General features: G+C 30.8%; 2 protein-coding genes across 2 annotated transcripts; both read right to left on the bottom strand.

Annotated features, from left to right (window-relative positions):
• Nucleotides 1–1,739: 1,739 nt before the first annotated feature.
• Nucleotides 1,740–8,443, bottom strand: LOC114306800 (uncharacterized). Its single transcript, XM_028252102.2, has 5 exons — nt 8,173–8,443; nt 7,814–7,977; nt 5,943–6,161; nt 3,113–3,332; nt 1,740–2,215 (listed from the first exon to the last, which is right to left on the bottom strand). The coding sequence occupies exons 2-5, from the start codon at nt 7,945–7,947 to the stop codon at nt 1,949–1,951; spliced, it is 840 nt and encodes a 279-aa protein (XP_028107903.1). The 5' UTR covers nt 7,948–7,977; nt 8,173–8,443; the 3' UTR covers nt 1,740–1,948.
• Nucleotides 8,444–12,203: 3,760 nt separating this feature from the next.
• Nucleotides 12,204–12,999, bottom strand: LOC114306746 (uncharacterized). The gene has a single exon (XM_028252029.2). The coding sequence runs from the start codon at nt 12,830–12,832 to the stop codon at nt 12,380–12,382; it is 453 nt and encodes a 150-aa protein (XP_028107830.2). The 5' UTR covers nt 12,833–12,999; the 3' UTR covers nt 12,204–12,379.
• Nucleotides 13,000–16,488: the final 3,489 nt, after the last annotated feature.

The raw sequence follows: 16,488 nt of genomic DNA, 5'->3' as shown, positions 1-16,488 counted from the left end.
GCTTTGCATTTTGCCAAGAAAGGATGTGCTGAAAAAAATGATTTTATTTCTTTCTTTTTTTAGTATGTTTTCAAGAGAAGGAAGATTTGTACAAAAAACTAAACAGGTTTACATTTTTTTTTAATTTTTCGGTATTGTAGGGCTTGTGAGTTTGTTATCCTCTGTTCGTGAACATACGTTTTGCATCATCGGAGTAAATGTCTAATTCATGCTGTATTTAGGTTGTATTTGAATTTCAGATTTGTTGAAGGAAAAGAAAATTAAGTAGAAAATACTCCTCCTTTTTTTCTCCCTCTTAAAAAAAAAAAAAAAAAAAAAAAAACAAAACAAAAAAAAACTGGGTTAGGTAAATGAAGAGAAAGTGACAGTTTTTTAAAAATCCATTTTTTCTTTAATTATAAAAATTGAATATGTGAAGCAATTTTAATTCCTGTTCACTTTTCTCTGTTTGATAAATCAAAATCCATATATGGTGGATTTGACATGAATGGATTGAAATTTGACGAATCCACTTGCATAAGCTTCTCAAATATGTTGGGCACTTTCTAAAATTAATCTATTTTTTATTTTTTCTTGGAATAAAAATAGGTGTTTAGAGTTGACCTTTATAGTAATTTTTTGTTGATTTTTTTTTTTTCTTTTTAGTGAATTTTTAAATTTTTTTTTACACATTCTACTAGACTAAATCGATCAAAAAGTATAAAAAAAAAAAAATCAAAAATATCAAAAACAATCTACTTTTTTTTTTATTTATTTCTTTTAAGCTTTTTTTCTTGTTATTTCTTTTGATGTTTTTTTTTTTAAAATTACTTTCAAATTTTGTGGATGAAATTAAAAAAAGTAAACAATGACAATTTTGTAAGAAATCACTAGAAACCAAAACGAAACCCCCCAAAAAAACCAAAAAAAAAGGAAAAAAAAGAGAGGACTTTTAATTGCATGCTCCAAACAAATGAAATAGAGTCATTGTATTTGTCTATTCAAAGAGATACACCTATAAATATATCACTTGGCCATTGGGCACACATTCCATTGATGAATTTGGGGTGTGATTTCTTTAAAAAATTTAATAATTTTGATATGCCATTTATTTTTTACAATCCTCCTAAATAGTTTAAATTTACTGTGACTCAAATGGCTCGAGATGCCAAAAAGACATCGTTTTGGCTTCTTTTTTTTTTTTTTTTCCCTCCTTTTCTTCCATCTTCTCCCTCCCCCTTTGCTGTGCTTTGTTTTGCTCTTTGAAAAAATCAAAATCAAAATCAAATTCAAAAAAATCAATAAAACAAACCAAATCTACACAAATCAAAATAAAAAAAAACAAACCCAGAGCAACAGAGGGAGGAGGTGGAGGAAAAAGAGAAAGAAAGAAGAAAAGAAATAAAAAGAACAGAGAAGAACAAAGAAAGAAGCCCATCATCGCGTTGCTCTGTGTATACCTAGCCCATCGTCGCCATCACCGTTGCTCTCCGTCGCTCATTGCCTCCCTCAAACTCATCGGCTCTCTTCCTCCCTCTTCTCTCTTTCTTCTCCCTTCTCTCCTCTCTTCCCTCTCCTCCCTGTTTCAGAGAGAAAAGAGAGGAAAAAAAAGAGGGAGGAGGGGGGAGGGAGGAATTCAAAACGACGTCGTTTTGAATTTCAAGCCAGTCGAGCCTCCAAGTTTTTGAGCTAACAAGCTTTATTCTATTTTTTATTTTATATCAGAGGTTATATCATTAAACACAAGAAGCACCAGGGCATTAGGTATTCAACTGATACCAAAAACAAGCACTTAAACTTCATGCTTACACTGATAAATTACACCAGAAAGATATGTGCAACATTTGACTGGACCACACCAAAAAAACAAAAACCTATGCCACCAAAAACTGTAATTTTCTTCAAATTACACCGAGCAACTTGACAAATGTAAATAAACAACACGAAATTGAATCCCAGGTTACCAAAATCATTTCAAACTAAGCGCGAATGAGACTTTTGGCCGGGATTTGTTCTTACCCAACACTTTAGTCTGGTTTGTGCTTTCTTCTTCCTCTTGCTGCTTCTTCCTCCGCATGGCCTCTTCTTTTTGTCTTTGAAGCTCTTCCAGTTCTCTGTATCGTTCCTCCTCCCTCCGTTGCTGCTCTAATGCTTCTCTCATCTGAGCTTCTTGCAACTTCCTCCTGTTCTCTTCAAGCATCCTCTCTAGCTCTTCTTTCTCTTTTCGAGCTTGTTCCTGCATGGCAAATTCCAATTATTTTTCGTGCATTGCCAAAGTTAAAATTGAAAATCAAGAAATAACAACTAGTGAACATTTTTGTTACCTAGGCTTGGTTATTAATGAGGATGGTGAGGTTAGAATCAAAATAAGAGGATGGTGAGGTTAGAGCTAATGTCATCCATAGAATCAAAATAAGTTGGCTCGAGTGGACGTGTGCATCTGGCTTATTATTGGATTGATGAATACCAACAACATTGAAATAAATTTTTTATAGAATAAGTATGAAGCTAAAGATGCTTTACAGGGCAAAATGTTGGGCAATTAAGAAATAGCATTTTCATAAAATGAGTAGCTAAGATGAGAATGTCTAGATAGATGTGCGGTACAAATAAGAAGGATAGAATTAGAAATGAATATATTATGTGTGTAATGGCAAGAGTAGTATCAATTGAAGATAGTTGAGAGAGAACAAATTAATATAGTTTAGTCATGTACACCAAAACCTATGAATGCAATAGTAAGGAAGACATTAAAAAGAGAATTTGATGTGAAAGTGAATCTATAGTGGGAATGCGAATTTGATCCTAGATCCCCATAAGTAATTCTTGATTACCTATTTCAACAGGAATCACTCACATTCCCAAACTAAGTAAGAATTTAATTCCTCCACTACCCCATGTAAATCTTACATTCTTGGAAGTCATTTAAAAGAAGAAAAAAATTTGGATCCACTATTTAAATTTTTATCAGTTTCCAATGAAGGATTTCTAACTAAAAGCAAATGCTTGAATAGTACTGACACAAAATTGGTTACTAGTAATAAGATTCTCATTTTCCCTCAAGATTCATGTTATCCAAACATAGCCCAAGGAAAAGAAAGTGATATGTGAAGGGCTTTTTGAAAATACTTGCCTCCTTTTGTTTCGCTCCAATAAGAGCAACTTCCTTTTCTTTCTCAAGTTGAGCTGCAACCACATCAATAAGTTTCTTCCGACCTTCCTCCAATCGTCTCTGTACTTCCAGCTTGATTTCCTCAGAGTTCAAGCTCTCTTTGACTTTGTTCCGTATTGCTTCTTCCACTCTTTTTGTAGTTTCTTCTTCTATCAGATTCAATTCTGCCTCCTGTTGACGCCTGATAGAACAAGAGGAAAGTTAAGCAGGAAATGGCCACTGAAGCTGGGAGGGAAACACATCATTTTTTATTCTAGAAATGCCTTTGAAGTCGGGTAACATTAGAACCGAAATGGTAATTGACATAACAAAATCACCCTTTTTCCTCTCTCTTTATTATATTTAATTATTGACAAACTAACCTTCATGACAACAAAAGCACAAAAAAATATGCTCATGCTTTTAAGGCATACCTCTAACCGATTCCTGATCCAAACAAATGAGTTTCAAAACTGGTACACAGTAGATAAACGAAGCATCCAATTCATCATCAAATATAACAAGTTGAACTATAGCAGTATCTTCCTTCAAAAAAGCCTGTGGAGAAGAATGTTAAGTAACCTGTGGCAATTTTAAAACTAATCACCATCATACTTCAATCCTTGCATTAAAATAGTTTTGTCAAAGCAGAACACAATGACAAAACACTAGTGATTCCATTGTTTGTAAAATTACTTGCAGGAAAATAGTTAAGCTATGTTTGGTATGAGGAAAAGATGGGGAAAAAGAGGGAAGAAGGGAGGGAAAGAACCATATTCCCTTGTTTGGCAGAAGGGATGAGAAGATGGAAGGGATAGGAAGAGACGTAAAGAAATCCTCTCTGGCCCAAAAAAACCAATCTGCCCAAATTTTGGGCAGGAGAGAGGAGGGAAACAGCTACCTCTTGTCCCTCAATTTTTTGTTCAATTTTTAACAAAATAAGCATATAATTGTAAAAATGATGTTAGAACCATTGCTCCGTCCTCTTTTCCTTCCACTCAACCAAACAACTTGGCCAGAACCCACAATCCATTACCAGGGATGCCAATTCCATCCCTCCTTCCCCTTCTTTCCTACTTTCCACCCCATGTACCAAATATAGCATTAAAAAAAAATGACAAATGACACTTCAACTTGGGCAAGTGGGACAAAATATCCCAGAGGCCAACCTACCCCAAGAGCAAACAGAACTCAGCTTTTCCAACCAGGCTAACGCAATCTCCATCACTCCAGTCAAGTTACATCAACTTCCCAGACGGTGCACAACAAAAAATCCTAGACGGTGCACGACAAAAAATAACTTAAAGAAATTTCTTACCTATGGGGGGCCCGAACAGATAGAAAAAATCAGAGAACCTCTCTCAACCCCCACCCCCACCAGAAGGTACTATCACTAACTATACAATAGAACTAGAAGATGCCAGCAAGTCTATCAATCAACCTAACTAGACAGTTACTTGATGCGTGAATTAAATTTTTACCTTCACCAAGGTCTAGGGTTTACAAGTATAGGAGGGTTATCCTGTTCAATGGCCTTGGTTTCAATGCCTCAATCAGATCCGAGATAAAATAAGGAAAATACAAGAGAAAGAAAGAAAAGTTCGAAAGATAAAGAACTTGGCCATCTGAAAACAAATGTTGAATTTAAAAACACAAACTAAAATCTCATCACTTGCAAGAAGAAAAATAACATTTGATACAAGAAAAAAGAGGTGAATGGTGAAGACAAAAAGTTTAAGTCTACGATGTTTTTTCAATATTACAAAGTTACACACATCACATTCTTGTAACTTGAGAGCAATAAAGCCTCAACTCAATCCAAATCCTATGTCCCAAAAGGGCCAAAATGTAAGCCAACCTCACCACTTTATTTTCTTGCACTTCAGTAATTTAGGTTCACATCCAATATGGCAGTTAGTTACATTACATTTCTTACAATTAGAAAGCAACAAACTACGTTTTAGTCACAGGTGCATGGCCATCATTACGAAAGCAAGGATGTAATATCCAGGTTAGCTGATTTAGGCTCAACTTGCATCCAATGTGACAGTTTGCTACATTTCTTATAATCAGAAGGCACCCAACCACAATTGGCAACAGGAGCATGGTTACCATAAAGAAAGCAATATGAATGGAAGGGTATAATACCCAGATCATATGGCTAATTGATCTACGAAGAATCAATAATTTACCCAAAGCTTGTTGAAAAGCTTTCTAAGAACAAAATCTGCATTGACTATTTATGAAAACCTAGACATGGGAATTTCTTAGGAAACATTCTCCCAAAAGGAGGATGATAACTCCCTTAAGAGTCTCATTTATCTGACATCATAATAAATTGCAAGCGACTTTTTTTGGGGGGTAAGTAAGAGCGAATAAATGTTCTACCTTGCACGCGCTGACAATGCTAACTTGGTATCATATAGCCACATAAAAGACAAAAACCTCTTCCTGTCTTAATAAATCATTGACAAAAATGAACTTATAAATACTAGTACCTTAACTTACATTTTATTTCCCCTTTAAAAATGAACTAATTTAATTTCATTCTTTTTTGCTCGATAAATCATTTGAAGGAAACAAAAGGGAACATGGACAGGTCAAAATATATTGACTGCAAACTTGTTTTGTACCAAGTAGAGATGATAGGAAACATGAAGAAAAGATAGTTCATAGGAAATCAAACTTAAAAATGCTGACAACGGTGAAATAAGGATAGAAACAAACACATTATTATACTCTAAAGATGTGCCCAAAAAAAATTATATATAAAAAAGAGTGAATCAGAATCAGGATATAAAGTGATTAATACCTTTTCTTCTCTTCTTCTTCTTTTCTCAGTTTTTCAATGGCATTTTTGCGCTCAATTGACCCGCTACTTGGACTGTGAGATTTACTAGGTGGAGACAATGAATTACTAATACTTGTTTGTCTCTTATAATGCCTTGGTGTAGGAGAGCGACTCTTACGGCGTCTTGGAGTTGGGGAAGGACTTTTGCGGCGTCGAGGGGAGATTGAACGACTTCTTCGTCTGTGTAATAACATATGTTACTGAGCAACGACTATGATTTTGCAAATCATAGTATATACATTTATAGCATCATGCCAACCCACCATCTAGCAACATAATATAGGAACATGTACAGTTACCTCAAACATTGCTAAGAATAAACTGGGTGCAGCCTCTTCTATCCCATGAAACAGCTAAAGAAGCAAGCAACAAAAGGACACTTATCGGCACCCATCACCTGCTCACTTCCCATTTTAAGGGAAGCAACTGCGTCTTTTTAAATTTCTATGAAAAAAATAATGTATTCTATCACACTCATCTAAGAAACATTTTTAATGTTATGCTACAAATATCTCTCTTTAGCATATTTCCACAATGCAGTGCAAAATATAAAATTCCCCAGAAGTCAATAGCCCAATCACTACTGCTTACAAATTGGGTAACATAATCATCAGAATGAGCAAAGAATGCGCAATACTCGCGGAAAGAATGATGGTCATCAACTGTAAGCACAGTCATGGAAAGTGAAAACTCTCAGTGCAGCAATGCGTCATAAGCAATACCAAGAGTATACAACTATCCATACCCGTCTGCCTATAAAAAGTAAAACAAAGAAGCCAATAAAATGAGCAACATCATGTAAAATAATCATGTCCAATGATGTCAAGGTCAGTCTTTGGTTGGAAACTCAAATTTGGCAAAGAAGTTTAGGTACATACAAAACTTCATCTCATGCAAATATCATTTTGTTTTGCAGTAGCATAAAGTTGGTGCCCTAGATTCTTCAGAGAATTGAGCAATATGTGGATCTTAAATTTGTTGACGGAAAGAAAGATAAAAAGGCAAGTGAAGTTACTTGTACCTATGCATTTTTTTGTAGGTAACCAACCAAAAAATGGCTTTTCTGATAAATGCCTATTCATTTTCTCAACCCAGGCTTCGTTTGGGAACATGCTAATTTAGTAACTTTTTGACTATTTAGCTAAAATGTAATGTAAAAAAAATTAGTATGTTTGAGATGACTTTTTGGCTCTTTACGAAAAGATGTGCAAAAAGTAGAGAGAAAAAAGAATCTTTGACTTTTTGATATGGGTTGTTGGCTTTTTGACTTTTTTAGTAACTTTTTGACTTTTTGACTAAAATAGCCTCTTGCCAAACGAGGCCTCAAAAATAAGAAATTTAGCTTTCCCACCTCATTTTCCTTTTCCTTCCTTCTCCCCTTTCCTTTTCTTTTCGCTCACCAAATCCAAAAAACAAACTTAGCAATGAACTTAAAATTTGCACCCAGTTCAAAATAAACCATAACAAAGAGTCCGACAAGGAAAAGAAACCATTTTTTTTCAAATGTGAGCATCCATGAATTCAAGCCACGTAAATCCCAGCACTAACAAGAAATTCAGCAAAAAACCCCTCTAACAAACTACACATACACGTGTGCTCAAGTGTCAGTGATCACCAACCCACCCCATATTTTTGCCTGAAATGTAAAATTACATAACCCCAAACTCTCTGCTAAACAAATTACCACTGTGATTCTGAATTGAATACACTCTTCAAGGGGAAAACAAAAAGCACAGATAAACAACAAAAGATCAGATATGTGAGTCTCCATAGTTAACATGAATAAACTGATCACAGACATGGATAGAGAAAGTAATCAGGTATCATATCACCTGCTATAAGAATATGGAGATCGGCTTCTATCTCTTCTACTCCTCCTGCTATACCTGTCCCGCACCGGTGCCGGCGACGGCGAATACCTCCGCCGGTACGACGGCGACCTCGACAAATCCTTATCCCTACCCATCAACTGATTACGCAACAACAACAATATCACCTGCAAATTCAAAATTCCATTGATAAATTGGTTTATTTATGTCCATTAACTTGTATTTTTTAAAAAAAAAAAAATTGTGAGAAATATGTGTATTTGAACTTGAAGATCTTAGTTTTACTTTCTAGGGAAGATTTTGGGTGCGAAATTTTCCGGGAAAGCAAACAGGGCTTTGCTCAGTTGGGGATTTGTATTTACCTTAAGAAAAATCTCTGAGATGAATCAGATCTATGCATGACGATCTTTATCTAAACCCTAAGAGAGAGAGTGAATGAGTTGGAAAATGTAAATTTAAGGAAACAAATAGTCTCGATGGAGTATTTGAAAGTTAGGGTTTGGCCTCTCGAAAGAGAGGCTATGTGAGGACGATGAAGAAGAGATATCAGGAATTTGGGAGTTGGGTCAAGTTGATTCTCTCTGGCATGTTTGGTTATAGTTATAGTTTTTTTTTTTTTTTTTAATCTAAAAAACAAACAAACAAAAACATATGACCCCTTATTAAAAATAAAAATAAAAAACTTTAAATTTTATTAATTTAAATCTTTTTTTTTGATTTTTTTCTAATCCAAATTATTAATTTATTTAAAAAAAAAAATCAACAAAAATAGTATTTTAATTATTAAATTCAATGTAAGTATGTATAAAATATCTAGAATATTATTTTTTGTTAAATTTAATGAGTAAAATATTTTTTTATTATTTTTATTTAATATAAATAAACAAATAATTTAGATTCAAAACATATCAAAAGGTTAAATTTATAATTGATAAAATTAAAAACGTAATATTTATTTTAATATAGGGTCAAACCTGGAATAAAAATTGTAATTTATCCAAAATTTTGTGGTGCAATTAAATAAGTTTAAAAGAGTTTCGCCTATTTTTGGCAATTGAATTAAAAGTTAAAAAGTTAATTTTTTGATTTTTTTAAGTAACATCACTTCTCTATTTATTTATTTTTACATATTTTTTTTATAAAAAAATCAAAAAAAAATAAATTTTAACCTACTTAATGAATAATTTTTTTATTTTTTAACAGTTACTATTTTATAGCTTGTATGAAGTTACACAAGTGAGTCCTTTGTGAAAAAGTTATTTTGGTAGTCTCCTCTTGTACAATGATAAACAAAATACATTAAAAAAAAAACATAATCATTTTATTTTAAAAGTATGATATAAAACTGCTATTTATCAAAATCCAAGCATAATTAAAAAAATAATAATTGAAAAAAATTATTTGAAAAAAAAAATTATTTGAAAACAAAATTAATTGAAAAAAATAATTTGTAAGTCAAATTTTTAAATTTTTGTTTAAAAATTAACGTAAACTCAATTTTTGAGTTTACGTTTTTTCCTTAAATTTACAAACGGAGACAATCATTTATAAATTAAAAAAAAATTATCAAATAAATTTTTATGACATTTTTAAAAATTTTTGTAAATATAAACTAAAAACTCAAAACGAAATGATTGTCAAACAGACCCAAATAACTAACAACGTATAATCTTTGTAATAGAGGAGAAACAAACACTTTGAATATAAAATTCTTCTTCATAAAAATTAAATATACAATATACAAACACCCCTAGGGGTGTTTGTGAAGTGCTTTTTTTAGCTTTTTTGGTTAAAATAACACTAAAAAAAGAAAATAAGTTAAAATAATTAATAAGGCAAAATGTCACATCAAATTCATAATCATTTCATTTTTTTTCTCATAAATATCACATCTAACTACAAAAAAATATAACTATCTTTCCAAACAAAAAATTTTAACCTCTTAAAATAACCAAAAACTAAAATAACCTACTAAAATAGTTATTTTCCAAACACCCACGTTATATAACTACTAGACCAAATATTTTAGTTAACGCATTTGTAGCTTGAAAATTGACAATAATTGCATTGTTAGGTATAGTTTGGTTGGCATTCACTATCTTGAAATATTTATTTCTACCTTAATACTTAAAATTTTGAAAACATGAAAATATTAAGAAAAAAATCATAGAGTATACTAAAAAAGAAAATGGAATATAATTATTGATATTGCTCTCCAGCGTAAATTTGAAGCGTTTTTATATTCATTGTCCTTATATTTATGGCTCATTTGTTTATTATACATTTTAATAAAAAAAATAAAAAAAAGTCATTACAAGTTATTACATCACTTTCTTTACTTTTCTGCATATTTTTTCGTAAAAAGTCAAAACGTTACTAAAATAATATGTTTTCTAATGAGGCCTATAATGAATTTAAATAAAGAATTGAAAAATGAAAAAACAAATGTAGAAAAAATTAAACTTATATTTCATTTACATTAACTTTTCTCTTTCCTTTTCAAATTCCTACCCATATCTATAGTCCAAACACAATCTAGTGAGACTAAAAGCAACATAAAAAGAAAAAATGAGTTTTATTAAAATTATGTTTGGATTATAAATTTGAATAGAGATAGAGATTTGAAAAGAGAGTAGAGAGAAGAAAAAAAATTCAGTGTAGATATGTTCCATTAGCTTTACCACTGATTTTGTTTTTGTTTTTGTTTTTTTTGTTTTACATGTAAAAACCAATATTGATCTTAACAATGCATGAAGAAACAGATATATCTCTATGCAACTATTCTTTATCTAAGGCTGGGGCATGTATAAACCTGTTACGCGTGAATTACTCTTATTATCCCTACATTTCACAGGAAGTACCACTTCGGTCTGTTAATTTTTCATTTTGACAATTAACTCTTACATTTCTCATCAAATTATATTTTGACCCAACTATGAATTTTTGTAATAGAAAAAAAAGTAGATGAAAAAAAGGCACGGGACGATCAATGTACTTGCCATCATTAACTCATTGTTAATTCACCAAGGATCCTCTAGAGTGAAATTTCTCTAAAGTTTCCTAGAGTGCTATATTGTGTGGTTGAGATTTATTGACAAGTCACATCAAAAAAATTGAAGTGACTTGCCAGTAAATCTCAACCACACAATGTAGTACTCTAGGAAACTTTAGGAAAAAATCACTTTAGAGGATCCTTGCTTTTGTTAATTACCTTCATTTTTGACTAAACGATAATAAAACCTCTTAATTAAGTCTTACCTAATCCACACTATCCTTCAAGTTCAAGCACAGACAAATCAAGCAATCATGCTATTAGTCCAAAGGCAACAGTCCCAGATTCACCAATTACCAAATTTGAGATATGAGCATTGTTGAGCTGATGACATGTCCCTCTTTCAAGAGCATCTTCTTACTCTAGTTATGAATAGCAATTAAAAAATCTAGTACATCCATAGGAATTAGGATCCTTCAATTTTCTGAAAAATATTACAAATGATGTGTATATCATCAAGTCATATTGCATGAGTGTGAATTGTTAAATGAGTATTGATTGAGCGATTGTAATACCACATGGTATGACTTGGTAAGTGTAGCATTATTAATTGGAAAGCATTCCTCCAAATAACAAAGTATTGATCACACAAATTTTACATTATTCCATAATAGTTTTAAGACTAAGGCCACGTTTGACAATAAGCTATTTTAGTAATTTTTAGACTTTTTATAAAAAAATGTGTCGAAAAATAAAGAAAGTGATATAACCATTTATAATGATTTTTTAATTAAAATATATAGTTGCCAAACGAAGCCTAAATAAGTTTGGTAGGTGGTGTATTATTAGGTGCAATGTCTGGCTCCTTACTGATACGAACGCATTATTATTACTTTCCCGATTCTTCTTCTACTGATTGAAAAAAAGAAAAAGAAAAAAGAAGCACAACCTTTTTCTCCCTTTGCACATTGCACACAGAGCTCCTTCTGTAGTTTAATACCATAACTAGCTCATAGCAAAAATCATTCATATGATGTACACTTTAGGCCTCAACCAAGAGATCATAAAAGAATACTTTTGAATGTAATTTTGTTAAATCATAATCTTGTTTTAGATCAAGAAAATCCATGAAAACAAGTGTTCTTGCTTACCTTCCATGAATAATACCATTAATCATCCTTATCATCATCGCTATTACTATCACTGTCACAATGACTAGTGTTTGGATCTTCAATTTTAATATTGATTTGTGGAGCAAAAACCCTTTTCTTTTCACTCCACAAATCTCTACTCAATTCCATAATCCAAACATAAACCAAATCAATGAGCAAGGTGAGAAACAAAGGCATCATGAGAGTATTAAAAAAAAAAAAAGTAAATGATTTCCCAGAAAAATCGTCCTTGGAACAAGAAGAGTAGTTGAATTTTTTAATAAAAATATTCTCCCAAGACTAAGATCAAGAAGAGTAGTTGATTTTTTTCCAAACAAGTCCATGGATCTACTATTCTCCAACACCCAAAAAAAAAAAAAAAAAAATCTTGGACACAATATTAAATTCAAGGCAATTACAGTTTCTTCAAGAAGGATGAACCTTGTTGGTATTAGAAGAAGAGAGTCCCTTCCAAGCCGATTTCATCGATGCACTAGCAGAATTCATAGCAGCCTCCACATATTTTCTTGAGGCAATGGATGCTGCTTTTTCCATTGATTTTCCCATCTTCCAAGCAGACTCACCAATCCTAACCAACCCCTGCAGCTCAGCCTTGGCTTCCCTCTCCATTTCCTCCTCGAAAAGCCGAAACTCTTCCATGGCACTTTCCATGGCAGAGTCAAGCTCATCCTCTGCCTCCTTCATGGACTCCTCTGCTTGTTCCACTTCATTTTCATGCTCAAGTTCCATGGCAGCCCATGATTTGTAGGACTCTAATTCAAAGAGCTTCATGAGGTCTTCAATGGTGGAAGGATCAAAGTTCTTGTCATAGAGTGATTGGTCTGAGAGGATGATGAATTGGGAGAAGAGATCTTCCATTCTTGATTTTCTTTCTTTCTTTCTTTGTGGTGTGGAGTGTTGCAGAGTGGGGATGAGAATGATTTAATGGGGGTTGTTTATTTGTATAATGAAGGGTATTTTAGGGAGTGGAATGTGGAAAAAGTTTTCACTATGAGCAATACTGGCAACGGTAGGTTTGGACTAATGCAATAATGTTACAAATTTTAAATTTATTTTATATATAAAATAAATTTAAACTACACAAGGAGTATTTTTTGAATATTCAAAACAAAACACATTTCAGAATTGAATTCGTTTATTTTATTTTCTATCTCTCTCATTTCTTTTTTACTACCAGTAAGAATAAAAAATTTGAATTTGAGTATCGGTGAAAAACAAAGTATTCTCACTCATTAAGGCATTTTAAATATATATGTTGTTTTGTGAGAGAATTTTGCCTATGACAAAACTTAATTATTTACTTTCTAATAAAATGCAAGAATTATGATTAATAATTAATTTGGTTGATTTTATGGAATTCTAATTAGAGTGCTCAAAATGATTTTATTTATTCATAATATGGGTGGAGATGGAGATGGAGATGGGAATAGGTTACCTTATCTCATTCATTGTTTGGGAATCTAGATTGGTGTAGAGTGGGGTCATGGATGAGTATTGCTGTTTTTTTTTTCTTTTTCTTTTTTTCTTTCTTTTAGGTATGAGATGAGTATTGCATTTAGTTACTTTCCAATGTAAAAAAAAAAAAAAAAATGTATTTATGCCTGGTTTAGAAACAGTTTTTTTAATAATTTTTTAATTTTTTGACTAAAATATGATGTAAAAAAATTAATATATTTGAGATAATTTTTTAATTTTTAACGAAAAAATGTGTAAAAAACGATTATTCTGAATGTATTGACCTCAAACTTACTATAATTTTTTAATTTTTAACGAAAAAATGTGTAAAAAATAAAATATATATATATTTTAATTTTTTAATATAAATTATTGATTTTTTAAAAAATAATTTTTTAACTTTCTAATTAAAATCATCATTCGCCAAGTGAGGCTTTAGTCAACATTGCACCAATCTAGCTGTCTCCTTTCGAATTCTAGATCACAAAAGTGGCTTTCCTTTCTCATGCTTCCTTTTTTATCATTTCATTTATTACAATGTGCATGATTATACAACACTAGAAGAAAATGTTTGTGATTTTAAAAAAAAAAAATATTGGGTAAATTATACTAACAGTCCTTATAATTTAGAATTTGTATCATTTTAATTTTTGATTTTTTGATCTTAAATTTTAAATCTTATTTCAAATAAAAATAATTGAAGATACTATTATTCAATTTCCAGGAAATAGTCGTCAATTTAATAAAATATAAACTAATTTGATAAAAATAAATGTCCAAAAAAATATTTTTAAATCTTCAAAAATTATTTTTACCTACCAAAGATAAAAATTATGTACAATTGATAAATCTTTTACATATTTATTTATTTATTTATTACCAAATTAGTTTTTATTATGTATTTAGATTACGGTCATGTAATGAATAGTTATTTTTATTTTTATTAAATTAGTTTTTATTTTTTTAAAACTCAAATTTGGTGACAACTTTAATATCATTATTAAACCAATTCACTAAATCAAAAAATTCAAAATTAAAAACATTTCATATATTAAATATATTGATTACACATTAAAAGCCTAATAACCACACATTATATGACCATCATCCAAACACATAATAAAAATTAATTTGGTAAATAAATAAATGCGTAAAAATTTTACATAATTTTATCTTTGGTGGATATAAATAATTTTTAAAAAAAATTTGACATTTATTTTTGTCAAATTAGTTTATATTTTATCAAATTGATGACTTTATCCTTAAAATTGAGTAATAGTATCTTCAATTGTCTTTATTTGGAATAAGATTCAAAATCCATGATCAAATGTGTCACAATTAAAAAGTTATGGATCAAAATGATACGAGTCTCAAATTATAAGGATTATTAGTATAATTCGCTCAAAATTATTTTAATTTGATTCACACACATTTAAATATATAGGATTCAACTCCTTTATCACATTTGATAAAAAAATATAAACAAAAAAAAAAAACCTCCTTTATCATAATTATTTTATAAATTTAAATTATAAATCTCTAATATTTCTCGTATCAATAAATAGGGCAGGCTATTATACAACTCGAATCTAAATTCTCGCATTTCACATATGGAATGGAGCTATTCTTTTTATATTATCAATGGTGATTAAAGATTTATGATATATTTATATTAAATATAACAAAAGTTATAGAGGTTATAATGACAATATAGTAGTTATAAACTATTGTTTTTTTAAGAAGGGCAAGTTAAAATATTATTACATGAAATAAAAATCTACATTCTATTTACTAAACTAAGTTAATCAGAATCTACACAAGTCTTGATGCATGAAATAGGGTTTGGATGATGACTTACCATTAAGTCACCATTAAATGAATGAGTTTTTTAAGAAGCCAAACTTGGTTGTTTGGCTGGATTTACATGTTTTTTAACAATTTATGTTTCATTCTAAAACATAGTGACGTATGTGATAGTATCCAAAATTTAGGTCCCGTTTGGGGACTTACCTTTTTAGTCAAAAAGTTAAAAAATTACCATTTTAACCAAAAAGCCAACAACTCATACCAAAAAGTCAAAGATTCTCTTTTCTCTCTACTTTTTGCACATCTTTTCGTAATTAGCCAAAAAGTCATCTCAAACATGTAAGTTTTTTTTATCTACCTTTTTAGCCAAATAGTCAAAAAGTTACTAAATTAATCTGTTCACAAACGATCCAATTATGGATTAGGGATCCCTAGTGTGCTGACAATTTGTTGTACTCTTTAGTGAGATTTACCCTAAGTCTATTTTTATAATTTAAATAACTTATTTTGGAAGACTCATTAAGAGTGTGTTTAGAATAATTTAAATAAGTATATTTTTAATTTTTTATGAAAAGATATACAAAAAAAAATAGAGATAAAATATGACTTAAGCCTCGTTTGGGAACCCTCCTTTTTGGCAAAAAAGTCAAAAAGTTACTAAATTAGCCAAAAAGCCAACAACCCATACCAAAAAGTCAAAGATTCTCTCTTCTCTCTACTTTTTGCACATCTTTTCGTAAAAAGTCAAAAAATCATCCCAAACATACTAGTTTTTTTTAGCTCATATTTTAGCCAAATAGCCAAAAAGTTACTAAATTAGTCTGTTCCCAAACGAGGGCTTAAAAAAATAGAAAAATAAAAAAGTATATTAATATAGTGATGTGAAATAGTGCCTAAGTAGATCAACTAAAATGTGGGCCAACTACTACTAAAAAAAACTAAGGCCTAGTTTGGGTAGATTAAAAAAGTCCATACTTTTTATTTTTTTATCTTTTTTGGATCACATTAATTAACATATCTTCTCTATATCTTTTTATAAAAAGTTAAAAAATATACTTATTTAGAACATCCCAAGCAACCCCTAAATTTTGGACCAGCAACAATGGCCCAAAAGTTAATGAACCCAAGGCCGGCCCAAAATAGATTGCCTCGAGTGTATAAGTCAAACCCACGAAGCAATATATAGAAAAGGTCACATGCCCATAAACATTGGAATGACGATATTCTCCTTGCAGCCCTCATCCTTACGCCCG

The sequence above is a fragment of the Camellia sinensis genome, chromosome 12, assembly GCF_055761805.1.
Source record: "Camellia sinensis isolate YWXY chromosome 12, ASM5576180v1, whole genome shotgun sequence".
Taxonomy (NCBI): Eukaryota; Viridiplantae; Streptophyta; class Magnoliopsida; order Ericales; family Theaceae; genus Camellia; species Camellia sinensis.
The sequence above is the reverse complement of the archived record's forward strand: the minus strand, read 5'-3'. Positions and strand labels throughout refer to the sequence as shown.

Coding starts and splice junctions, on each gene's coding strand:
- LOC114306800 (XM_028252102.2), bottom strand. CDS start 7,947: ATGGGTAGGGATAAGGATTTGTCGAGGTCGCCGTCGTACCGGCGGAGG. Junction 3,333..5,942: donor GAAGAAGAAGAGAAGAAAAG/GTATTAATCACT, acceptor TTGTTCTATCAG/GCGTCAACAGGAGGCAGAAT. Junction 2,216..3,112: donor TTGGAGCGAAACAAAAGGAG/GCAAGTATTTTC, acceptor TTTGCCATGCAG/GAACAAGCTCGAAAAGAGAA.
- LOC114306746 (XM_028252029.2), bottom strand. CDS start 12,832: ATGGAAGATCTCTTCTCCCAATTCATCATCCTCTCAGACCAATCACTC.